Here is a 27,466-nt window from a genome sequence, read left to right on the forward strand (position 1 = left end):
CATTCAAATCTGGTTGCCTTAAAATACAAAAGTTATTGTGTAAAAGTTTAAAAAGTCTGAATAAATCATAACAGATCATAGATTTTCTGCTCTCTTTGCCAAACTTGTTTATGTTTGCATTGTCCCGATGTTAAGCCTTGAGTAGTTTTTGGCCGGACTGTGCTGACAAAGCGTTCTTTATAAAGATGTCGCACTCAATAAGCACAAGGCTCAAAGGGACGATGATTCAACTAGAAATGGGTTTGGCTTGTGCATTTCACTATAAATCATCAGATGTTTTGGGATGAGCCAATTTCTATCTTTTTGTGAATAAAGTGGAAATTAACATGCATTATTTATATTTGTGCAGTATTTTCTAGAAGATTCAGATGTTTATTATGTAATTGCAAAAAGCAGCAACAAGTAGCGAGTACATGGTCTTTCATTGCCACTGTGTTAAAGGTGCACTGTGTAACTTTTCTGGTGGATTTGGATGTTACTGCTTTGTCTGAAATGTTTCACAGTACAGCTTTAAACTTATCTATGTGCTTGGTAACAAATAGGTGATGCCAAGTTAGTTTTAGAGCAGTACAAACACATAAATTGAATAAATGCAATTGCAGGGAGAATTATGACGTCGCCACGGAGACAAACAGATAGACTATCCACCAGAAAAGTTACACAGAGCACCTTTATTGTGCTAAATGGACTCGTGTGAGCTTTTAGCCATGTTATAATGCTGTTATCCCTTCAAAAACATACCTGGAGTTGTGTTTTGTTTCATTAACAAATGTCTGTCCACATCTCCAAAGCTCAACATGCTCTGTTCCACCTTATGATGTCATGAAGTGGTAGTCATGTCCCTGCGCCTTCGGGTCGGGGACAGGTCTCTCACTGTGGTGTCGGCCTAAGGGCCGAACAGCAGTGCAGAGTACCCGGCCTTCTTGGAGTCCCTGGGAGGGGTACTAGACAGTGCACCGACCGGGGACTCCGTTGTTCTACTGGGGGACTTCAACGCCCACGTGGGCAACGACGGTGAGAGGGGTGATTGGGAGGAACGGCCTCCCTGATCTGAACCCGAGCGGTGTTTTGTTATTGGACTTCTGTGCTAGTCACAGTTCGTCCATAACGAACACCATGTTCGAGCACAAGGGTGTCCATAAGTGCACGTGGCACCAGGACACCCTAGGCCGGAGGTCGATGATCGACTTTGTAGTCGTGTCATCTGACCTCCGGCCGCGTGTCTTGGACACTCGGGTGAAAGAGAGGGCTGCGCTGTCAACTGATCACCACCTGGTTGTGAGTTGGGTTCGCTGGAGGAGGAGGAAGCCGGAAAGACCTGGCAGGCCCAAGCGTGTAGTGAGGGTCTGCTGGGAACGTCTGGCAGAGCCCTCTGTCAGAGGGACTTTCAACTCGCACCTCCGGGAGGACTTCTCCCGGATTCCGGGGGAGGCTGGAGATATGGAGTCCGAGTGGGCTTCATTCTTGGCCTCTATTGTCAATGCGGCTGCTCGTAGCTGTGGGCGTAAGGTCTGTGGTGCCTGTCGCGGCGGCAATCCCTGAACCTGGTGGTGGACACCGGAAGTAAGGGTTGTTGTCAAGCTGAAGAAGGAGTCCTATCGGGTCTTGTTGGCTCATGGGACTCCTGAGGCAGCTGACGGGTACCGGCGGGCCAAGCGTGCTGCAGCTCGTGTGGTTGCGGAGGCAAAAACTCGGAGCTGGGAGGAGTTCGGGGAGGCCATGGAGGAGGACTATCGGACGGCCTCAAAGAGATTCTGGCAAACTGTCCGGCGCCTCAGGAGGGGGAAGCAGTCCTTCACCAACATTGTTTACAGTGCGGGGGGAGAGCTGCTGACCTCGACTGGGGACGTTGTCTGGCGGTGGAAGGAATACTTTGAGGATCTCCTCAATCCCAACGTCACATCTTCCGAGGAGGAAGCCGAGGCTCGGAGGCGGACTCGTCCATCACCCTGGCTGAAGTCACTGAGGTGGTTGGCAAGCTCCTTGGTGGCAAGGTTCCGGGGTGGACGAGATCCGTCCTGGGTACCTTAAATCTCTGGATGTTGCAGGGCTGTCTTGGCTGACACGCCTCTTCAACATCGCGTGGCGGTCGGGGACAGTACCTCTGGACTGGCAAACCGGGGTGGTGGTCCCTCTGTATAAGAAGGGGGACCGGAGGGTGTGTTCCAACTATAGGGGGATCACACTCCTCAGTTTTCCCGGTAAGGTCTTTGCCAGGGTACTGGAGAGGAGAATCCGGCCGATAGTCGAACCTCGGATCCAGGAGGAGCAGTGTGGTTTTCGTCCTGGCCGTGGAACACTGGACCAGCTCTACACTCTCCATCGGGTGCTCGAGGGTTCATGGGAGTTTGCCCAACCAGTCCACATGTGTTTTGTGGACTTGGAGAAGGCATTCGACCGTGTCCCTCATGGTGTCCTGTGGGGGGTGCTCTGGGAGTATGGGGTTCGGGGCCCTTTGCTAAGGGCTGTCCGGTCCCTGTATGACCGGAGCAGGAGCTGTGTTCGCATTGCCGGCAGTAAGTCAGACCTGTTCCCGGTGCATGTTGGACTCCGCCAGGGCTGCCCTTTGTCACCGGTTCTGTTCATTGTATTTATGAACAGAATTTCTAGGCGCAGTCAGGGGCCGGAGGGGGTCCGGTTTGGGGACCACAGGATCTCATCTCTGTTGTTCGCAGATGTTGTCTTGTTGGATCCATCGAACCAGGACCTACAGTGTGCACTGGGGCAGTTTGCAGCCGAGTGTGAAGCTGCTGGGATGAAGATCAGCTTGTCCAAGTCCGAGGCCATGGTTCTCGACCGGAAAAAGGTGGCTTGCCCTCTCCGGGTAGGTGGGGAGTCTTTGCCTCAAGTGGAGGAGTTCAAGTATCTTGGGGTCTTGTTCACGAGTTTGGGAAGGATGGAACGTGAGATTGACAGGCGGATCGGTGCAGCGTCTGCAGTGATGCGGTTGCTGTATCGGACCGTTGTGGTGAAGAGGGAGCTGAGTCGAAAGGCGAAGCTCTCGATTTACTGGTCAGTCTTCTTTCCTACTCTCACCTATGGTCATGAGCTCTGGGTAATGACTGAAAGGACAAGATCGCGGATACAAGTGAAATGAGTTTCCTTCGCAGGGTGGCTGGGCGCTCCCTTAGAGATAGGGTGAGGAGCTCAGTCACATGGGAGGAGCTCGGAGTAGAGCCGCTGCTCCTCCACGTCGAGAGGAGCCAGCTGAGGTGGCTCGGGCATCTGTTCCGGATGCCTCCTGGGCGCCTCCCTCGGGAGGTGTTCCGGGCATGTCCCACCGGGAGGAGGCCCCGGCGAAGACCCAGGACATGCTGGAGGGACTATGTCTCTCGGCTGGCCTGGGAACGCCTCGGGGCTCCCCCGGAGGAGCTGGAAGACGTGTCTGGGGTGAAGGAAGTCTGGGAGTCCCTGCTTAGACTGCTGACCTGGCCCCAGATAAGCGGAAGAAAATGGATGGATGGACAAAGAGAATGTTTGGTGAATTTTAACAAGGGGAAAGACGTTATTGCCCTTCTTCCTACGGGATTTGGGAAAAGCTTAATATACCAGTTAGCCCCGTTAGCAGCGCATTACATACATCACAACCAAATAGCAGAGATTGGTTAAATAAAACAAAGTACCCGTCTACCGTCGAGCGAACGAATTCTAACGCTGCGAGGTCAGACGGTTTCTACGAAGTGAAACTGACTGATGTCCTCCGTTTGGCCACTCAAACAAAAAAAAAACAACAAGTGTAAGTAAATAATTCAGACTTAAATTAACTAAAATGTGTGCATCCAAATTAGAATATAAGTCTAAATAAAGGAATTAAATCATGTTTGCTGTAATTATCTTAATGTAAAGGAAATTAAATGAAATAATACTAACACTGTGTAAGTAAAAATATACGTAGTACAAGTTGTAGTGGTAATGGAAGGCTACGTACAACATATTCTAAGTAATTGTCAGTAGTATTTTCCTTTACCACATTGAAGTGCATTATATAATAGCCCATTTCTATGCCAATACCCAGCCTATATAGTTTATTAATTCATCAAACCTATATGTATTTTACCTCCTTTCTCGTAGCCCAGCTCTCCGGCAGAACCCGATACTCCCTACTACCACTGCAGCTCCTATACCAACCAATGCAATTTTCCCCATGAACATATTGCCTATCAATTTCATATCCAACATGCGAGCGCGAGTGATTAAGGGCTACTTTGCGTCTACGCCGGCAAATCCAATCAAAACTTCATCATGCTGTCACCTCTGCCTCTCCTCCTCCTCCCTCCCTCCCTCCCTCCCTCCTCCTCCTCCTCCTCCTCTCCTCCCTCCTCCTCCTCCATTTTCTTTTGATCACATTAGAGATATTGCTCCTCTTAGGGTTCGCTCAGTCTTCTGTCGACTCTATATCAGCCCGGAGCGATTGGTTTTCACTCCAGCAATATGGGCCGGGATGGGCTTGGCTAGCTCACAGAGGCTAACTCTAACTTATATTGAACCTATATATACGGAGAGCTAACTCTGCAATATACGGCCACGCTACATCAATGCACATCTGATCGGATTGGAAGTTAACCGTCCAGAAATTATGTCATAACACTTTCGATAAAGAAGTCATAGGAGTTGTGTTAAGGCTAGAGGTGCAGTCTGTATGTTTGCACTTTATATGCTTTATTATTAATTATTACTTTTAATCAGGCCTATTCTACTCACTTAATTCTGCTTTAGACTTGCTTTAATTCTGGTTTATCTCTGTGTTTTCCCTGGTTCAGACCCAGGTCAGACTAGACTAAACCTATTTTGAAAGAATGAATGAATGTTTATTTGGGGAGTAATGCATAGAACTTGATTAGAAAACATGAGTACATAGATATGAAACAAAAAATAAATACTTCTTTTCTCTAACAATAAACAAAAATAAATGTCACGCAGATTTTACTTGTGTCCGAAAAGAAGTGGGAGGAAGTAAACCGCTTTTCTACTATCCCAAATTAACAAAGAACATGTAGACTTCTCAAGCTATAATTGCACTGTACACACATTTCATTTCAAAACAAACTAAATGTAAATATACAACAAAATATTTTAATACTGGTTAAGAATTAGGTCACAAAGCTATTCTGATGAAGCCTTCTGTATTTTATTTTCACAAAAATTCTATATGCAACTGGGACTCGAAGAAAAAAAAGTGTATTGCAATATATATTTTGTGTGTGTTGACTTTTTATCTATTTGGAGGTAAATAAATGCCTTAGCATTTAGAGTTTGTTCATTTTAATTTTATTTATAATTTTATAACATGTCCTCTGTAATGGACACTGGGGACATTTTGGTGTTAAATCCATGTGAAGTTAAGAACCTAACAAAAACAACTTTTATCATGACCAACATCTCTGACAAGCCTCTACAGTCGCCTCAAAAAGTTTTTAGACTCCCTTTTGATTTCATCTTCTTTTATCATAGTGCACCCACAAACGAACACCTATTGAGTTTTTTTTATTTTTATCCTGGACATGCCCTATAATCCCCCAGCCCCATTTAGGCAGAGGAGCCTAGTCCCCCCATAAAGAGTCTATCTCAAAACACTTAAAAGATAGACTGATTAACTCAATGTCCACTATAAAGGACACAAATGAATGGGCCAGGTCTCAGGAGGATATTACAGTTGTTGTTATTGTGAAACAGATTTAATGTTGGGGATATTTTGTGTTGAAAGTGGTGATAAGTTGTTCACCTGTCTGGCCCAGTGGACATAGCCTGATTCATCAGCCGGATTCACTTTGTGGAAACTGTCTGTCCTCGCAGCATTAGGATTCTTTCACTCGACGGTAGGCAGGTACTTTTTTAAATTTAACCAATCGCTGCTATTTGGTTGAGACGTATGTAATGCAGCACTAATGGGGCTAACTGGAATATTAAGCTTTTCCCAAATCCCATAAGCAGAAGGGCAATAACGTCCTTCCCGTTGATAAAATTCACCAAACATTCTCTTTATTCCAGCTTTAAATCCTTGATCTCGGGAATTGTTGCCAAAACATGTACGTAAACAAACAAACAATGTATAGCTCTTTGTTGATTGGATGGTGCTCGAACTCGCACTTCCGGGGTTTTTGCGAACTGTCAACTGTATTCCGATTCCTGACCTAGTCGCTGGAGAGAAATGAAATTGAGCTGGTGATGCCAGCCTGGCTACAGCGCAAATTCCTGAATAAGGGCAATAGTGACAGTGGGTAGTGTAGGTGAAGTGATTTTAACCAAGTACATCCTGGATAATGGGCAAAAACTCAACCCACTGCACCGCTGTTGACCAAATGATTGAGCAAAAATGATCGTACTTATTATCGTGCACCCGCTGTCGCTCTGAGCCAGCGTATACAGCAGTGAGCCTTTGCAAAACTTGACAACAATATTCTAGAGGGCGTCACCTTGAAAAACTATCTTCTCACATTATTTATTTCAGTGAAGCTGCAGGTTAAAACAACAAAATGCACAAAGTTGGCTGAATCTAGAAAGCCTACTCCAGGGCCCGACGTGGCAGTTAGGGCCAACTTATCATCCAGTCTCCTTGACAAGATTTCCTGGAACCCAAGGGATCACGGTGCTTCAATTCCTCCCCACAGCCAGGAGGATAGCAGCCCTGAGATTTGTCTGGGAGGCAATTTACTGTCATTTGCAGGAGAGCGCTGGCCTGATGCATAAACATTGGGCCTAATATGCCAATTCATCATGAGGCGGCCGGGGGTTTGTGCGCGTGTTCTGATTGGATTTGCACCCGGCGATGATGAGGGCCGTGTTGCTTTTTTTGCTCCAGAAAAGTGCAGATCCAGCTATTTGTCACGTCAGGCTTCCACGGGGAAGAGAGGAGGGGAGGAGAAGGGAGGAGAGGAGGGAGAAGAGGGGAGGAGCGAAGGGTGGTAGAGGAAGATGGGAGGAAGAAGAAGGGATGGGTGGGTGAGCAGCATAAAAAAAATCATATTACGTTATGTTAAATTTTACATATTCAATTTCCAATCTTTTTTTTTTTTTTTTTTTTTTTTAATAGAATAATTGTAGTTATTTTATTTTATGTATTTTTATTAAATCTGATTTCAAAAAATCTGATGTTGGCACACTAATATGGGGAATGGAAGCAGTATTGTTTACATATCAAATCCATACATAAACAAAAAACAATTGTACACTACAAAAATTATAGATCAATTGTGGATTGAATTAACTTGAATCAGTATTTTGAGTTAGAATGATTAGATTTAGACTTTATTGATCCACAAGGGAAATTATTTGGAAGTTATTTTAAATGAATCCTTGTATCATTCATTAATTCGTTTTTCAAATTAAAACCAAAAATAAGAAAACAATAAAAACAACTGTTTTCTTCATTATTTGTCTCCAAAACCAAAATGAGAAAACAAATAACGATTTGTTTTTTCATTTTTCGATAACAGCCAGAGTTTTGCGCCACATACGGACTGAACCAGGACTGAATCAGGTCCGACCAGACCAGAGCCAGACCGGAACCGAGACCAGGACTTAGACTGGGACCAGATCAAGACTAAGCCTGGGACCAAGACCAGGACTGAGACCAGGACTGAGTCCGGGAGCAGGACCAGGACTGAGACCGGGACTAAGACTGGGACCAGACCAGGACTGAGACCGGGACTAGACCAGTTTTGTATTGAAAAACGAACAAATGAATGATACACAGATTTAAGTGGCCTGCACAGATTTTTTCTCCATATATTTAAACTAAAATTGCCCCAGTGCAGATATATTGTATGAACAGCTCTTGAAGCCGAAATAAACCCATTGTGTACTGTCTGCATCTAATTACAGTGCATTTTATTGTTGGCCTCTGAGACTTGTAAAAAGAGCTTATAAACTCATTGTGGTGAATAAGTAGAATGCTCAAAAATCATAATGTAAGTGAGGGATAACTTTGGACGACTGTAAACGGTTTAAAATGAACTAGTTCTGTTTTCATGTTCTTAAAAATCAGGTATGCCACTTCTAACTTTGTGGATTTTTAATTTCAAGGTAGCTTCAATATTAGTATGTATATTCACCTCTCCATGGAGATTTATATTTATTATAGATTTATTTTTGTGTATCATTTCAGTGTATGTTTCAATCCACTGGTTTAATGAAACAAATAAATACAAAATTATAAAACATTCAAAATTATATATTAAAAAAAACAAAACAACAAGATTAAAGTCGATCATCTGAATCATGTATAGGTGGATTTTGCCCTACAAAGAGGCTGTAACTCATGTTTGGTCAAAAATGAGTTCATGTCATTTTGTTTGTATTTGAGACCTCCTTTATCATGTGAATAAATATTGTGAAAAATTTACCTTTGATCCTTATTTGCCAGTTCCTGTACTCTGCCTTTGTATCATGAGCCAAAAATAAGAAGTGGTGCAAAGACAACAGGCAGTGACTGTGTGTGTTTTGTTTGTGATTTAGGTCATAAATAGATTTTATTTTAAAAACTAACCTCTCGCCTCTTTCTTTTTGTTGCGACCTTGGCACAGGGTCTTAACACATTAAATAAATAAACCTTTTTATTCAATTATACGTAAATTATCTTTAATGTGAAAGTATTTGATGTATTTACTCATACTGTACACACTATACTGCAAAGAAACTCATCTGTCAAACTGTTTAACTGTGTAATTGTCACCGCACGATCCTGATCAGCACTAAATATGAAATCCAAAGGTCTTCTATATCATTTCAAACGAACACCATGATGGCTCGACCTTGGCGAGGTTTTCTTAAAATGGAGAAAAAGTCTGGAGAAAATCAAGCAAATAATGATCATGTCAGTTCCTGCCTTTTGCCTTTTGCACGACTCCTTATTTTTGGCTCATGATACAAAGGCAGAGAACAGGAACTGACAAATAAGGGTCAAAGGTCAATTTTGAGCTGAATATTTTTCGCATACAAATATGGGTGTATTTGAGGAGGCCATGATGGACGAGTACGACAGAGATGTTTGTTACTGTTTATTCTACAGCTTTATTTGCAGGCTGAACAAATTGGACAAGGAAATAATAATGATGTCACTCACAAATTTGTTGTTTGTTGTTTTGTAATGTCACTGTCTTTATCTGTTTTAAACATTTTGGGAGCCTATTATACTTTTGTGTGGACAAAACAGAAACTTTGAAGTCATTTTTCTCAGTTTCACACTCTGACGAGTTAAGGTCTTTTGCTTTTGTAGGGCAGTATGTTATAATGTAAGCTACAAAAACAGTAATAAAGTTGTCTAATCAAGGGAAGGTTGGTCTTTTCTTACTTTCCTATAGCGCAAATAACTGTCAAAACTCTAAATCGCTGAGTTAAAATGTAAAATTGGACACATCTATGGGAAAACTCTCATCACTTCTTTTATACAAGTCAATAAGAAGTATCCTACAGCCCTGAGTGAAAATGAGTCCAGTCTATATGCTCCGGCTCTGGCACAGTCATCCTTCAGAGGTGCAGAGCGGCCTTCTGGGAAACAGGAAGTGAATCACGGACTGCACTGGGGGGCTCTGATGGCTCCCATCTGGCTCTTCTTTAAGATTCACTCCAATTGGATTATGGGTGATTGATCAACAGGCCGGCCCACTGGATGGTCGCCATGGTTACATAAATCACTGCGCGCTGTCGTTGTGGATGAGTGTAGAGGCAGGGCACTGGTGACAGAGTGAGAGGAGGAGAGGAGTTTGCTTTCTGTGTTGACACGATGCAATTTGGCTTATGATGAAGATGAGGATTAACTATATTGTGTGTGTCTATTTAGATTAACATTGTATCTCTTGCTTCAGAATAAGTTTATGTCCTCTTTTTGATCTGCCAAAATCTTGTAGTGTACTAAAGCTGTGTTATGTAACTTTTAGTAGAGATCCACTTACTTGTTGCTTTACTTGGACATTATAGCATTAAATGTGTGTATCTGCATGGACACAAACAGGCCAGGTTACAGGTCAGATCTATGGACAGGCATCATGCAAATGCTTATTTTTCAGAGCAATAAAAACACTGCAATTAACAAATAAAATACTCATAAATTTAATGCCGTTGTGGCCATGCAGACAAGCAGGTTGTCCAAGTTAAAACATTTTCTTTGGAAATATAAGTGTTATGCCATACTGTGCAACATTATAGCTAAAGGTACAACATTTCCATTAAAACAAGCAGCAAGAGGCCCTGCTCCAGGCCAAGTAAGAGTCAGGTTTATGAAAATCCAAGACCAGGCACAGTAAAAATGTAGTACAAATGTACAGGGAAAAAAGAAAGCACTTTCTATTTTTTTTATTTTTTTTTGACTAAGCATCATGATGTGGCCACACTAGCTTGTCAAAGCCTGATCCCGTTAGATCTCAGAAGCTCAGCAGAGCCAGGCCTGGTTAGTTCTTGGATGGCAGATCACTGGGAACACCAGGTGGGGCACCAATCACAAAAACTGTTATTGTGTCCTTAGGCAAGACACTTCACCCACATTGCCTAGTATGAAAGTCGTGGGTAAGTGATGGTGGTGATCGGAGGGACCAGTGGCACAGATTGTCTGCCCCAGGGCAGCTGTGGCTACAATAGTAGCTTACCACCACCAGTGAGGGATGAATGAATAATGCTCTGTGAAGTGCTATATAAAACTGATCCATTATTCTTAACATTTAGGATTAAATTGTATAATACAACAGCCTCTTTGAACATCACCAGTCTCCACACAGTGTTTTCACACAGGCAAAAGTTGGTGAAGTGTCTTGCCCAAGTGCACCACAAGAGTATGAGGTGGGAATGAACCACCAGCCTACTATTAACAAGATGCCCACTGTACCACTATGGGCAGTGTTCAACGTCCTCATTGCTGTTTATTACACATGTATTTAAACATTAAATTGCCCAAAGTTCCTGACAGGTTGACCCAATGACAGAAAAATGGGTCAAATGTAGAAGACAGACCAACTCAGCCAATATGAACACATGCAGAATTATACATAGCAAGTAAAAAAGGCCAACGTGTAACTAAATACAATGAAACCCCGGAAGCATTATGTTTCGTGAAGGCCAGTTTGCAGGTACAGTGTGATATTATTGGACTTGTGTTGACAGAGTGGCTCTTCCTCGTGCTCCTAAATCGCATCAGTGAGCCTGTAACACAGTTAGATGTTGTAAAGACTTTGATCATTAAATACATGACATCTCTCCAATATGAACCTGAATGTAATGAGAGTAAACATGATTAAGAATTAGTGAGATCAAATCAGCAGCATTACGCTTATTATGCATATGGATAATTGCTCTCATTAGTGGATACCTTCTAATTACGGCACATTGTGAAAGCATGTATGTTACAAAGATGATGCGGTTTTGAATTTTTGAGCTATGATTTATATGTATGAAGTTAGTCCAAGTTTGGGTAAAGGGAAAATTGCTAGTTTCTCTATTTTTCTCTGTTGTTTCCTCATCACAAACAGACCTGGAGTTGTGTTTTGTTTCATTCACATATATTTACACATATTTATACTTCTCCTAAAGAGAAAACACTCTGTTCCAACTTGTGATGTCCTGTGGTAATACAGGAAGTGCTCCACTGCGTTGTTAAACTCCACACACCTTCACTAGAATCATCTGGATAATTTGAGCCCCGGAATTGGTGAACTAAAGCTGTTAACTTGAAAGACTGAAAAGAGCATTTTGAGCTTTGGAAATTTAAAAAAAACACACAACCCTGGTTATGTTTTTGAAGAGGTAAGAACATTTTAAGAAAGTTTAAAGGTCACAAGAATCTATTTTGTGTAATATAGGACCTTTAAGTTATAAAGACTGCCCTTGTAAGAAAATAAAGGTGTAACTTTTCTGGTATAGAGAATTTACTCCACTCATTGAGATATTATCACTTTGCATGGAAAGTTTCACAATTAGGCATTAAACTGACATCTCCAGGCAAACTTAGATTTCAGATCTGAGGAAAGGCAAGCCAGTGCACAGTAAAATACATATTTCTCACGGTATTTTGTAAAAACGCTTGAATGTTGAACATGTAAAGCAAACAAAATCATCTCCTCTGCAGCTCCACCTGAAAAGTTGCATAGTTTACCCTTAATCTTGGAGCTCCCAGGTGCTATTATATTGCACCTTTAAGACTACCACGACAGAGGAGTGTTGTTGTTTTTGAGGGAATACATACCTGGTAAGTGCACCCAGTCAGACACATGAAAACACCCTGCCCAACATGGCCCATTCATGAATCAACAATTTTACCACCGTGCTCCATAAAAAAAAATATATATATTTCCGTAAATTCATAACAGGTTTCCTCGCACCGTGCGCAGGACGTCGTCCATTCTGCGCGCACGCTGTGAAGCTCATAACGTCGCATGAATTATTATGTCTGCAGTTTTGCCCTTTCGCACGTGTCTCAGCGTGTTGCATATTATAAACTGGTGCTCCTTTGCTTAAATGTAAATAATCCCTGGTTTGGAACAACAGCGGAGCGCAGACTGGTGCCTTTATGCAGATGGAGGCTGCAGGCGATCACCCTGTGCCACGCGCGTCATAACGCACTCAAAGGAATATGACACTGGGGTTGTGTGAAAAAGCGAGACAAATTAGCAGCTTTAGAAATGTATAGCAGGTGTTTACATGCGTACTTTTGCATATTCTAATGCGCCACTCAACATCACAATGCGTTTCTTAATATATAATAACCATAATAATCAATAACGCGCACAATGACTTTGACGTTTTATGATGGATCGGGGGGACAGGGGATACTGTAATTGCCGCCCACCCTTCTCTTCCTCTCGGAGCTCGCGGACATTAAAAAACGCTCTATCATCCGAAATCCGCGCGCCGCCGTCTTGTCGCCTGCCGCTCACATCGCCATCAATCGCTTCATTCCAGTAACGCCTGGCGCGCACAATGGCCCGCTGTCCGCCGCTTAATGCACGGTGATTAAGCTTTTAGCCCGAGCGCGCCGCGTTATTAGCCAGCAGGTCCTTGTATACAGGGGCCAAATGCCTTCAGGGAGCCCGTGGGTGGGTGGTGGGTGGGTGGATGGGGTAACTTGGGTGCGCTGCCGCAAGAAGAGCAACGAGGGAGGGGGCAGAGTTAATGACACTGACCCTCACTTCCCCAACAGCTATTCAATTCAACAATAATAACGGGTCACGCAGCTGATTTATGAGGCAAGGGGCTAATCATTGTCAATTGCTAATGTGCGCGGTGGTTGTGCGGAGGTGGGGGGAGATAGAGTATAGACTGCTGCATGCTGGGTAAAAAAAAAAAAAAAATATGAGTTGACCCCGCGGGGTGAAAGGCAGGAGGAGGCCGGGCATGGAGCGGAGAGAAGAGGGCAGTCTGACAGATGAGGGCCCGGGCAGTTCACTGGTGTGAGGGTGCGTGAACTTGTGGAAGGGCAGTGGACACGAACTTTTCAGCAGAGTGGGGAAGTATGCCAAAGGTTGCACTGCGCTCTCAGATGAATGGAAGTGCCATGCATGCATAAATATAATAATGACTTGTGTTATGAAGCAGCTAGTCACATTTTGTCTAATGGTACATCGAAATTGCAGTACAGTAGTTTGAGATCAAGGTAAGGTTAAGCATATAGTTTGTTGTCATTGTATGAAACTGAGTCCTCTACATGGAAGAGCAGGTGACGCATGCAACAGTCAGAGGACTCAATATTTTAGGGTCAGGTGGTTGACCAAGTTAAAGTGAAAGCCTACTGTGCATGTTGACCAGTGGGCGCACTGCAAAAAACTACATCTAGTCAAGTTAAGATGACTTGAATTAAGAAAGTTTTATCATTAGTTGACAAATTTTCACGTGACAAGTATAATGATCCGCCGGAACAAGAGTTTTTGTACTTAAAATATGAAAATACATAGTGCTGCACTTAAAATAAGAAAAACAATAACTTTTTGCACCTAAAATAAGAAACAAAATCGAATGTTGCTGGTAGATCATTTGAACTGTCAAGTTGAATCTACTCAAATAAAGTCAAATGTTCTTAATTTAAGTCATTTACTCGAATCATGACAAACCCTTCTTCATTTAAGTTGTCTTTATTTGGCTAGATTTTGCTTTTTGCGGTGATCGGAGTGTCAGTCGGAAATAGACACAAACTGATGACTTTAGCGTCAGATTTCTTGGAGTGAGGAGTGAGCGTCCGTTTGGATTTTTACATAAACGCACTGACAGCGCTTGGATAAATTGCCCATGGTTCTTGACACTTCCACAAATCTGTTACAAAATTCCAATCTAAAATACTAACCTCTGAATTTGTGCGTCTTGTGCCATATCAGCTAATCTGTATGTAAACTCAAGATGCTTATGCAAAATGATAAAATGTTGGTTTATGTTGTTAAGAGGAGGCTGCAATACCCCAGCTCAACAACACTGTATCTTATTATTTCTTGGAAGCACCAAATCATCAAATTGTGTAATATTCTCCCTCCAGATTCAAGGGTCTAAATCCCACCGAAGGGGAAAAAAAAAATGATTTGCACAAAATAAATGTATTGATCAGTTATAAAACACACACATAAGACTAAAGAATCAAAACTGCATAGCCCTTATTCGCCTACATATCCCAGCAGCCTTAGCTTTCCGCCGCAATAAATTAATAACAAGCCAACAATGTGTCGTGGAGAGGCAGATTGAATTACTAAGTTTATTTACAGGGGAAATCTCATGAAGGCCATTGACCAACGTTAAACAGCGCGGGATGAAACGATGACAAGAGCTCCGATAAGAATTTAATTCCATCTCATTTCAGACGATTTTATGAATCAAATTCTTGAACACTGGCAAGAGATTTAATGATCACATCTTTGCGAAATCTTATTTCACGAGCGGTCGATGGCATTTCTCTGCGTTAATGTCGACTTAGAGGTTGAAGTAATTTAGTAATTGATTCCTTGCCTGGCTCGCGCTCGTGCCAAGGCCGCGTTTGAGGGTAATATGTTTCCTAATCTTATCCGCCGGAATAAGATTTTTATGTTAATCCACGGGCTGCTCTTTGGTCACTGGGGAAGAGCAGATAAAGGCAGCGGGCCGCAGTCAAAGCACACTGTACAATTTGTAAATGAATCCTATTATTCCCTAATAGACTAAAGAAAGCTTGTTAAAGTGCCAGCAAAAATCTAACGCTTTAACTTTTGGTAAATTGATGATGGACATATGCTCTGATCATACTTGACCAGAGCAGAAAGTATGGATATGGCTACACGGTCCTGGGCAGCCATTACGCGCCAGGTGAAAGCTGCAGCGGACCGCGTGGAGAGCAAGGCGCGCGCGCACACACACACGTGACCTGTGTGTGGGTTTTCGGGCAGCAGACTGAGAGAGACACCAGTTCATAATTGAATTTCTTTTTTCTCCAGATGTCACTTTCCATCTGCGCGCTGGGGAAAAGCAACTTACCTTTTGACGCAGCGTCCCGGAACAGTGTCTAGATTTACCCAGCTCCCTTTCACCTTAGTTCATATGTTTCAGCTGTTTTGTTTTCTATATGGGGCTTTAAGGACTGTTCTCTACTGGATTTCTACCTACAAATAAAACACAGATAAATATTCAGTTAATACTGGTTACATTTTAGATAGTAGACATTATAAATTGAAGTTTGATTAATTAAAGTTTTCAAGATGTTAATGTAAACAAAAAAAAAAACAAAAAAAAAAAACTTCTTCTCTAACTCAGTTTACAGATTTTTGAATTGTAGCCTATTTTGCAAAAACATATGATACAGAATATGACAATAGTGACAGATATTATGATAACTGTGTGATCTATATGTGCACATTTACAAGTATTGTGTAATGTTTTAACTATCACTGTTGACTTATAGCTGCTGTAATAAGGCAAAGTTACGTTTTCTTTCTACTCCTTTTGACTCAATTATTATCTTTTTAACGTACCAATTTATGATATGGCTGATGACTCTGTGAATTAAATAAAAAATATAAACAAATTAAATAAAAAATAAACATAACATCAGCTACAGTTTGCGCATATAATTACGCTAAATCATATTCTATTCTATGCGCTAAAGTAGAAAATATGAAAATAGCTAATAGTTTTTTGGGGGAAATGGAACAAATAACCACCCAGCATGGAAACTGTGTGCGAATACTAACGCTCCTCCACACGATATAGACTGTTTATGTTGTGATTTGTAAAAACTGAATTGTCGCATGAATTATTAAATTGGAATTGTATTTGAGGTCTCCCGCCAGATTGAGACATCAGACTAACCCGCCACGAGAGCATCCCCTAAAATGAATTTTTGATGCGCTCCCTCCCTCCCTCCTCCCTTCTCTTCTTCTCTCGGCCTTATTAATACCCGTTTTGATAACCGTACTATAGGATTTCCTCGGGCTATACGCAGCGACTGAGAAAGACGTCGGTGTTGAAACGTGACAGCGGGACCCTCCCCATCCATCCTCCTCCTCTCCTCCCCTTTTATACGTCTCTTTTTGGGGGGCAGCGTATTTACCCAATCCATCCAGAGACAATGGCATTTTGTTCCTCCGTTTTGTCCGCGCTGTCGAGCCGCATTCCGACAGCGCCGAGCAACCACAGCGCGGGCTAAATGGAGAGGAGTAGCCGCAGTACCGCGCCTTTTGTGCGGCCACTTGCAAAGGGGAGTCTCGGGGTCTCGCACCGCAGCACATTTGCTCTGATTTATTTAAGTGACTGCGTATGGTTGGAGCCTTTTATTCGCCACATAATTAGGGATTAACAAGCGCTTAAGGTGAATTAGGGGGCCATTATGTTACTGTAAATCACGCCATAGGTGAAGTTTTACGCACAGGAGGAGAGAGCAAAGGCCAGAGCTGAAGTAAAAGCAGAGGTGTCAGGTCGTGAAAAAAAGCAAGAAAATGTCCAATATTATATTTTAGAGTGCGTTTTCCAATTATAGAAGTAGAAAACACAGACTAAATGTTTTTTACTAATTAATAAAAAATAAATAAATAAAGAAACATTTGCAAAAAAAAACACCACTATCCTGTTTTTCTTGTTGTCAATGCTTAAACGCTTTTTATTAATTAGTTTTGTTCATTTATTATTCTTTTTGTATATATATAAAATAGGCTTATTAGAAAACGACTGAGCTATATTATATGAATAATTCATTGTGTCGCTGTAGCCTATTAGGGTTATGCGTAATAATCTTTCTTTCTTGCTATTGGACAATTTCAACCAGAGAACTGATTAATTACAGTGACCTTTAAAAGCATATTTTTTTCTTGATTAAAAAAATCTGCCTCAACTTGCAGCCTATGTATTTTTATAGTGTAAACATACTAACTTGATTCTTCTTGCTTCCCATTGTTTTACAGGCTAAACAAAAAGTCTCCAGATGTGACCAGCTGGATTGCGCCGCAGTATTACGCACGCACACACATGGCACAAACATGACGCAGAGAGCAGGTGAAATGAATAAGATGTAGAGAGTAAAAGGCGCCCGTGTGAATAGCTGGTACGCTTTAGAGAAGACGCTATAGAGCACCAGAACACAGAGTGAAAGAGGCCGGTGGCTAAAAGCTTTAATTGTATTTGCCTCGGCGAAATATCCGAAAAGGCCGCTCGTTCCTTTGAGCGTTATTAGATTATTGGTCAGAGATGTGGCTTTTTTCGCCGCCAGACGCGTGGAGGGAGGACGCTGCGCCATTTGGCTCTTTGGTTTCAATAATCAAATTAAGCATTTGCTACAACTTTTGGGTCCCAGCTCGTGTGTGTGTTTAGAAGAAAACCCCAAAAAGAAAGCATTTACATAATAGGGAGCAGGTTGATCCGTGCGAAGACAATGTACACAGAAAAGAAAGGGAGAGACACACTACGCCACGGCAGCGATTGTGCAGGGAAATTGATGGAGGTTGTGGTTTATTTTAACAAATCATTTAGAGGCGCACCTGACGGCTCCCAGCACAAAACCTATGGGTGTAATAAATGCGTTCGGCCACGTTTTAAATCCGAATGTATCAATCAACTAAATATTTGGCTACAGCATCAAGGTCGATAGCTATGACATGAGAACTGCAATCATACAAGCGTGAGAAAATGGAATAAAGAATACATTTTCCATTTTCAACTTAAAATAATGATCATTTTATAACTGGCTACTGTACTACGTCATTTCTAATGACCTAAGCAACTATTTGTAGATGAATTCGTAAAGAAATGTCTCGAAATTATTAAAATGTAAAATGTAAAATGTAAAAGACATTCTTATTAAAAAAAAAAAAAAAAAAATGTATTAATTACATTTATATAATATAGTAGTTCCAATATGATCGAACTTGGCAACGTGAGTTTTTTGAGCATGGTATTGATTTCTTGCCCAATTCCTGTGAAAATATGACATTATAAAAATTGATAGGGTCTTTCATATTAACATTAATAGGCTAATTAGAGGTATGGAGAAATAAATATATTGCAAAGCCATACACTATCATAATGTAATCGAATTTTTGACCAATAAACAAGGTTTCTGAATTGTGTTGTCGTTAATTCATTTTTAATTATGTAATACTGGACATAGTTTTTGATATGAAAAGAAAATAGTCTAATTACTCTCACCATAACTGCACTTTTATTGAGTGTTATCTTATAATTGTGATAAAATGCCATTAGATCCATCACTCCAGTGGGACAAACAAGGCACAGACATAACTCTGAGCTCTCCTGATAAACGTCATTACGCACTATTATTCCTATTACGCCTTTTCGTGTCGTCTCTAATGGAGGCGGCTCGGAGTGTGCAGGACTTGAACTCGGCGTGTGGAAGTGTGCGAGCGCCCGCGTAAAAAGCCGTGCGCCGCGCTTCACCTGATTACAACCCAAACCGAATTACGCACTGAGCCAATACAGAGCCTGAGAGGTCCGACCAGTGCCTTGCCACTTCGTTACTTTCATTACCGAGATGTTATTTGGCAAATAAACGGAATAATGAACGTAATAAAGAAGATTACGCACTCATTTGAATCATAAAAACACACACACACGAGGAAGTTTGGAGAGGAATGTGCTGGAGCAGGGTGCAGCGTAGGCTGGGTCGTTGGAAAGCTACCACAGTTGGAGAAATACCGCAGTTTGGAATAGTTTAGAAACCCACGCAATAAACCAACAATAGAAGGATTTATTAGTATGCAAATTAGCAATTCAAATCACAAAATTGTCAAAATATAAAATTTATAATAGCATCCCGACTCACTGAATCGAAACATTATTGGGGAATTGGTTTTTACGCACAATAAACTTACGATAAATACAAACATACTGTGCGTAATTATGTCATTTTAAAACGTAAAAAAGCTATTTAGTTTTAACTGTGTAAAAGTGACATTACCAGTCCGTCTGTTTCCGTTATTTGCCCACCAAACCAAATGAAGTGCTGCATTATAACATCTGTGCGTAAAATTGTGTGTGTGTGTGTTATTAAATGCGTATTATTAAATCTCTCTCTGCTTTGGAAAAACACTGCTTTGAAGGCGAAAATCTGACAAGTTGCATCGGTGCCCAAACGTTACTGCCCACATTCTTTACCCACTATTTGTCCGCCATACTGGATTCTCTTTAGCTCCACAGACTATGGGATAAGCGCAGTAATAGCATTGACAAGTCTGTATTTTGATTCAGAGCCGAGTGCGCAGAGCCAAGAAGAAGCGATAGTAGCGGCATAGCATAGTGCACCGTGAACGCATCTGGAGCAGAAAGGGGCAGAGAGCGCACGGCAGCGGGGGGAATACTCTGTGAAACCCTGCCCAAGGTATACGCTCGCTTAAAAGGCTTAAAAGCTCGGAGCAAATTGGATCAGGGAGAATCGTCACCCAACTTTCATTATTTCCAAGTGGTGTGATTGAATTAAAGGGCAAGATGGTGGTTGGAGAGGAGCGGGGTGCGCGGGGGGAGACTGGGAGAGAGGAGAAGGGGGGCTGCGTAATGGCGTGGTATTAAATTCTAATTAGAGATGCAGGGGGATCAATGATAGGGAGGTTGGACAGCCCGAGCCCCCAGTGCCAGCCCAATAGACTGATGAGTTATTGTCATGTAAAAAAGCGCTAGCAATAAGACCAAACGCTTTGCTATTGTCCAAGCGGAAAGAGCCAAGTTTATTATGAGGACTATATGCTCTAGAGACCTCGGGCTAGGCGGCTCTTAGGGGGCTTTTCATAAAACAGGGCTAGGTTCCTATAAAGCAGGCCAGTTTTGGAGCAGGCGCTGAGCAGTGCACATCTCGCCACGGTCCAGCCTCCTTTTCAAAGTCCACAGCAAATACGCCAAAGCTCCTTCCACTTCCGAGGCAGCAGCAGCAGGGAGCGTCCACTCGCGTCTCCTGCTCGTGTTTTTCTCCTCCGAGTCGGGTGTTTTTCTTTCTATTTGTTTTTGAGGTGCAGTTTTCGGTCTCCACTTGGCTTCTCCAATGTATAAGATGGAGTATTCTTACCTGAACTCCTCTGCCTACGAGTCATGTATGGCCGGGATGGACACGTCGAGCCTCGCGTCGGCCTATGCGGACTTCAGCTCGTGCAGCCAGGCCAGCGGCTTCCAGTACAACCCCATCCGGACCACGTTCGGCGCCACCTCGGGCTGCCCCTCGCTCACGCCGGGCTCATGCAGCCTGGGGACCCTGCGAGACCACCAGAGCAGCCCGTACGCCGCAGGTAAGCCACTCCGCAGCAGTATTATAGCGTGCCTTGATTGCATTTGAAAATGGAAATGTGTTTAGTATTTACCAAACGAAATTTGCTTACACAAATGAAAGAATTTATCACGTTAGAAGCGATTGCAGGCAAGAGGTAATTCGGTTACAGGGTTATAGTATCCCAGTCACACCCAAAACCGCCAACAGAATTATCTTAAGCTGCCAAAATGATAGGCGTAATTTATTTACTTTGCGATGAGACATAAAGCTTGGCGAATAATTAGATAACCAAAGACTAAAGCTCATTATTGAATTGGAGTTACAGTAGCGACACACGACAGCAGCATTATGACAAGTTTGCGAAGTTGAGCCCCAGTCTGAGCAACAATTAGTTTAACTTCAACAATTAAACTCATCACGGGTCAACGCTGATCCACTCTACAGCCAATCAGCGCAAAACTCAATCCGGACCTGGTGCATTTTCACACGGATTCACTTAAGCCCCCTGCCCCGCTAAAGCCTCCTCTTTCCCCGCAGTGCCCTACAAGCTCTTCACGGACCACGGGGGCCTCAACGAGAAGCGGAAGCAACGACGCATCCGCACCACGTTCACGAGCGCGCAGCTGAAGGAGCTGGAGCGCGTGTTTGCAGAGACGCACTACCCGGACATTTACACGCGCGAGGAGCTGGCTCTGAAGATCGACCTGACAGAGGCACGAGTCCAGGTACGGCCCACCTCCGGGAGAGACACACACGAATGAGCATGAGATGAAACGACTAATGCCACCAACAGCTGTCGAGGACAGTTTACAGTATTTTCACAATTTTGATTTTACACAAAATAATAAGAATTAAAACAGCAAAGTACATTTTCAGTTTAGATGATGCTGTTTACATGTAATCATAACCAATCAATATCAATCAATATCTACGAACGACAATAACAATTTATTGACTTTGCCTTTCTAGATTTTAAAACTCTTTTAAAACTTTTAAAACCAAAATCTAAATGTGTTTTATCTGGCTTTTGTCACCAAATGTATGCGCATTACAGCTGATATCAAACTTCAAACTAATTTTCACTTTGTGACAGTGGTGTTTTAGGCTTTCAGCCACTGAAATAATCTAATATTTTCATGTTTCATCACTCTGAAACCTTTTATTACAAAGGCCGTTGTACACATAATGCAAAAAAAAAAGGAAAAAAAAAAAAAAAAAAGATTAATCAAACCGAAAGCAAAAGCAGCCTATTATAGCCTGCAAGCTGAACGAATATGTTGAATGCATTTGTTTATTTACTTATTTATTTACAAGTTTACTGTGACACCGCTATCGAATGATTCTTACCTCTTTAATCTAACTTATTGTCATATTTTTATTCGGTCAGGTGTGGTTCCAAAACAGACGCGCTAAGTTCCGTAAGCAAGAGCGCGCTGCTGCTGCAGCTGCCGCAGCGGCCAAGTCCAACTCCGGCAAGAAATCTGACTCCAGAGACGAGGACAGTAAAGACAACAAAGCCACAGACCCGGACAGCACGGGGGGCCCCGGCCCTAACCCTGTGCCCACGTCTAACTGCGGGGGCCCCAGCCCTACCGGTGGACAGGTCAACACGTCCGGCAGCGGGCAGGTGGACCCGGTCAAGACCGTGTCCAGCGGCGGCATGGTTGGGGTGACGGCCCCGAGCCAGGGCTGGGCCACCGCTCCGGGGACCATCACCTCTATCCCGGACTCGTTGGGCGGCCCCTTCGCCAGTGTGCTCTCCTCTTTGCAAAGACAGAACGGAGCCAAAGCCACACTAGTAAAGACCAGCATGTTCTGAAGGCCGTGTCTGGACAATAACTCTACAATATGACTCCCGTGTTCTTTCATTTGTCCACCTATCAGCCGCCTCTGTACACACACCGCTCCTGCACTGACGGGATACGCGTAAGGACCTTGTGTGGAGCAGTGACTGTGACTGGCCCGTCCTGTGCGGGCAGAGGACTGCTGACGCCTGTGGACGCTGTGTTTGTCTCCAGAGTTTAGTTTCTTTCAATTGTCTGTAGATCCTTCATGGCATGTACCCCAAGACACGGTGCGCATTTTTGACCCGTTTCCATATTTCATTTTTGAGAAAAAGACTGCTAAGCCTATACAAAATAGTCGTTGTGGATTTTTACTACTTAACAGTTAGTCATCGATCTGCAATAGTTAGTTTTATAGTTATGCAACATATTACACGCTGTGTTATACTTATTACAGTTCTCCCTCAAATGTGCGCACAGTCGGTGACATGGTCTAATGGAGTACGCAGAAGGACAATGACTTTCTGATAAAAGGCACAAACCCCTGCTGTTCCTGACAGGATTCTCTGTTTTGTGTGTCTTTCTACGGCTGTGTTTCGTGGCTCCGATTGTATAGTGTTAATACGTATTCTCGTCTCTAGTTGATCCATATAGGCCATACCCTGTAGACCCACACCGGAGCCGTCCGTGGATGTTCTGACTCTAGATTCCCTCCGAAGATTTTATTTTGTCTAAAAGAAGGGAATGGATGCAAACATATTGTATTTATTTGGGATATAATTTGCATGTTGTCTTTTTGTCTGATTTGACAACTCCTCATTTCGTGAGCATTATGTAACATGTTTTGTCCAGGATTTGAAAGTTATTTATATGTAGCTAATGAATGCTTATATTTAAGAAGGAAATATTTCTACATGTGCACATAGTTTTCCAGGTGTACCATTCGAATGGTTGTTGATGATAAAAAATGAATAGTACAAAACATGTCTTTTGTCACGTTTTCATTGATGTTTAAGTAAGAGCATAGCAGTAAGGTCATCTAAAAATACAGTACAGGTGGAGCCGTCAAACTGGGAGCGCGTCACGGGCCTAGTTTCAGCACCACGGACAGCGCCAACGAAGATTCTGGTTCTCTCAGGATTTCAATTTTACTATAAACTCACAAAATCTTGATCTCTCCGCGTACGTACTAACTTTGAGTAAAATATGAAGTTAGAAATATTTTTAGTTACATTATTAAATTACATTATTTAAGCTTTTTGTTACTTTTGTTAATATACACATACATTATCCTACAGTCCACGTTATTTTTAATCATTTTTTTTCCCACTACATTATTTTAAAAGCTATAATCGGTTTCATTTACATGGTTAACACCAATTTTCGGCTATATTTCTCTGGTGGAGAGTCTGTCTTGAAAATGTTATTGCTTTCCATGGAATGTTCCACAGTATGGCATTAGCTTTCTATCAGTCATTCAGTAACAGAAGTTATGTTGCCCCAAAAAAAAAAAAAAAAAAAAAGACTGCTAAATTTATGCCATTTTGTGGAACATTCCAGGCAAAACATCTCCAAATAGACTGTCCACCAGAAAAGTTCCACAATCCCTCTTTAAGTTTCAGTTCATCCCTAAGGACATCACCACGATTAAAACAAAGACAAACCCCAATGTTCAATACAATATTTTATTTATAAACAGTACAGTACAGTACATTATGCTATAAATGCCTTTTGCATTTAAACATCAGCCCCATCTATGTTTGGGATAGTGTTCATAACAGTATGGATACAATAAATACAGAAGGAGACCAGCCCAAGTTTATTCTTCTGCCATGAAAAGAAAACTCCAATATAACGCTTTTTTATAGAAGCTAAGTACTGTGGATGAGAGCTATGGGGACTTGCTAGTAGCTTCCATACAGCAAATCATTTGGTTTTCAACATGCATTTTACATCCACAATACGCAAAAATAAAAGCAAGTGAGTCAAATGTCCAGCCACACCGCACATCCGCAGATAAACCCAACAATGCAATGCTGTTTCTTGTTCATAATATGTTTTTTTTTAGCAGTTTATAAAGCAATCTTAATGTTGAGCGGTAAGTTGACCTCATAAGAACAGCATAGCATAGTGCTTAAAACATTCGGGATTCAAACGTTTTCAGGGTTTCCATACCACTGCAAACATGGAATAGGAATTTAAAATCGTAAAAATTAAAAGGTAAGGTAACTTTTTATAATAATGCCTTAATTAGCCTTAATAAAGCATGAACAAAGACTTAATTCATAATGAACAAATAGTTTATTAAGAATAAATTAGGTCTCGGAACTACTTGACACTCTGAATCTTAAAGCTACAGTATGAAGATTTCTGGAAGTGGCATGTCATGATTCCATGTCAACAGAAAGTTAAAACCATACTCTGGAACATTCTCCACAGCCAAAGGAACAACATTTCCACGGAAACAAGCAGGAGGCCAAATAAGAGACAGGTCTGTGGAGATGCAAGCCCGCTTATAGCAAGGAGGCATTGTTTTTTACAAGTGAAGTTGCATTTTTGTCTATTTTTTGGCTTAAAAGTTACCGAGTGTGGCTTTAATAAACAATTTGCTCATTACGAATTAAGTTTTTGTTCATGTTTTAATAAGACTGTAAATGGAGCAGTTATTATAAAGTATTATAACAGTACATGAGCAAGCATCAATGGAGAAATCGCCATATTTCTCCCTCACAGCTAAGCACCACAAAGCCGGTGGTTAGCCTGCAATGTCTCGCTTCTAAGGCACATTACAAACTTTTCTGAGTCATCTTATTGCCCTAAATACTCAACTTTACATCCATATCGTTTACATAATAGAATAAAATAATAATAAAAAAAAAAGAAAAAACAAGAATCTCGTTTGTTGCTGAGGCTCTAAATCATAGTTTTTATAGTGACCATTATTGCACTTCTTTACATAAACATATCAATTTTTTCAAGGGTAAAATATATTTCTAGCCTGTTGAACGATGAACTAATCCAATTCAAGCTGCCTGTTTTTCCAAATTAAAAAGCTAAAAATGTTCCACGTTGATGAATTAAGACTTGGTGACATACTGCATTCCTGTAACATGGAACTGAATGGTGATAAAATTGTTTTCAGCAGTAAAAACACAGGCTCCTTTTATGTATGTCATTGTTTTGGAACACCGTATCCAACATGGCCGACGCTGCGGCAGCCCAGCCTTCCCTCGACGGAGCGATCGACCAATCAAATCCGTCCTGATTGATTTCACGGACAAATCAGATGACATATACATAGAGGATATTATTTTGACTGTCTCCAGAATCTGCACGGCGATGGATCCTGATTGGTTCCCGAGGAGGATGCGGAGATGGTTTGTGGGTAATTGTGTTAAAATGGATGAGAGCTCTTCCGCATGCTTCGCTGTGCTGCATCACAACATGGTGGGCTGTCCGGCCGCTGGAGCACAACAACAAAAAGGGAAAAGGATGCAATTATTTGTTAAGTTGAAAATATTTTCGTATTTCAGATCAAGGTCAGAATTGCAGAATGTCGATATGTTGAATAAAAGATGTTACTGCAGTTGTATATTTCATAAGCATGTTCTCAAATACTTGATTTTATAATAATATAATATACAATAAATATCCTTAAAGGGCCCATATTACGCTATTTTGTGATCTATGTTATATTTCCTCGTCAAAAATATACCTGGAGTTGTGTTGTTTCATTCACGAAAAAATCCTGCACATGTTGGTTCTTCTCTCAAACAGAAAACACTCCGACCCAACTTGGGATGATATATGGTAGTACAGGAAGCGCTCCACTATGTTTTTAAACTCCATACACCTTCACTAGAATCATCTGGACATTATCAGCCCTGGAATTCTCAATACCCAAGCTTTGGAGATGTAGATAGACTAATAATAAAAGAATGGCTCAAACAAGTGTGAATGAGACAAAACACAACTCCAGGTATGTTTTTCATCACGTAACAATGCCTGGTAACTACTTAAATAATACCCAAATCCTAAGTCTAACTCCCAACCCTAACATTAAGTAGTTGCAAAGGCTACGTTTATATGATGATGGTCTGAACAGAAGACGCAAAAGTGGCATTGCGTCTTCACTTTTTATTCCACGTTTAGACGAGCGTTTTCAGGAGGAAATCTGCATGCATACAGTGATGCAAAAGTGTGTGGAATTCGATTGGGTATGCATGCCAGGCGGCTCGGTGGGGACACTAGGTGGTGATGTATGTGATGTAAACGTGTACACAATGTGAGCAGATGTGACCATAGTTTTGCGTCTTAGGCAGTGTAGATGGAAACGCTATGGTGGAGCATATTCAACTTTTCCACTCTGGAGGGTGGTTTCAGATTTTTATGTTTTTAAGCCCCAAAAATGCTGTCACTGTCTAAATGAAAGGTACTTCCGATAAAATATTCTGTCGTTTTTATCCGCAAGCGTTCTTATGTAAACAGGCCCTAAGCTTAAGTCATTCTTAATGAACAATTTGTTCTTTATGAGTTAAGTCTTTCTAAAGGCTGTAAATTGTGTGGTTATTATAGAGTCACTAATGTTGTCTGAAAAAATGCTGGTGGTGATGCTGCCTAAAGTATAGGATTAGAATCCTGAGGGTATAGTACATAAATCAAACGCACAGAATTATACGGTTTATAAAGGAATTGTGTCTGAATCGTGATCCACACATCTATAGTAAAAATGTGTACAATTCGCTTGGTGAGAACAAAATGAAAACGTGTTTGTAATGACAACAAGCAAAAATGCAGTGCTTCTATTTTTGTAGTCTACAAATATCCTGACTGAACTTTCCCCATCTTTTGGCACAAGCAGAGAACAACTTTAGCCATTTTAGCCCAAACAAAACTAAGAGCAACTTCCTCAGCTGCTCGACCAGTCCAGGTCAATCAGTCAAAACAGATTTGACAGAAGGCTGACTCAGTTTACATCTGAACACCTTTTACAGAATTTTAATGTCTTATTACATGTTTTAAAAGAAAAACTGCTGCACACTGTCTC

General features: G+C 41.7%; 2 protein-coding genes across 2 annotated transcripts in view; one reads left to right on the plus strand and one right to left on the minus strand.

Moving 5' to 3' along the window:
- Positions 1–20,413: 20,413 nt before the first annotated feature.
- On the plus strand, positions 20,414–22,454 carry phox2bb (paired like homeobox 2Bb). Its single transcript, XM_020917666.2, has 3 exons — positions 20,414–20,654; positions 21,173–21,360; positions 22,023–22,454. The coding sequence occupies exons 1-3, from the start codon at positions 20,414–20,416 to the stop codon at positions 22,452–22,454; spliced, it is 861 nt and encodes a 286-aa protein (XP_020773325.1).
- A 1,679-nt stretch (positions 22,455–24,133) lies between these two features.
- The window catches only part of LOC110153694 (LIM and calponin homology domains-containing protein 1-like), a 119,766-nt gene continuing 116,433 nt past the window's right edge, over positions 24,134–27,466 (minus strand). The window contains exon 27 of the mRNA XM_055159514.1: positions 24,134–25,882. Coding sequence (XP_055015489.1) covers positions 25,857–25,882 — 26 coding nt within the window. The 3' untranslated portion in view covers positions 24,134–25,856. The remainder of the gene's footprint in view (positions 25,883–27,466) is intronic.

This window comes from Boleophthalmus pectinirostris, unplaced genomic scaffold (genome assembly GCF_026225935.1).
Source record: "Boleophthalmus pectinirostris isolate CB_2022bp ecotype Guang Dong unplaced genomic scaffold, ASM2622593v1 HiC_scaffold_23, whole genome shotgun sequence".
NCBI classification, from domain to species: Eukaryota; Metazoa; Chordata; class Actinopteri; order Gobiiformes; family Gobiidae; genus Boleophthalmus; species Boleophthalmus pectinirostris.

Excerpts from the sequence above, each read along its gene's own strand:
- phox2bb (XM_020917666.2), top strand. The coding sequence starts at position 20,414 with ATGTATAAGATGGAGTATTCTTACCTGAACTCCTCTGCCTACGAGTCA. Across the intron at positions 20,655-21,172 it reads GAGCAGCCCGTACGCCGCAG|TGCCCTACAAGCTCTTCACG; the intron begins GTAAGCCACTCC and ends CTTTCCCCGCAG. Across the intron at positions 21,361-22,022 it reads TGACAGAGGCACGAGTCCAG|GTGTGGTTCCAAAACAGACG; the intron begins GTACGGCCCACC and ends TTATTCGGTCAG.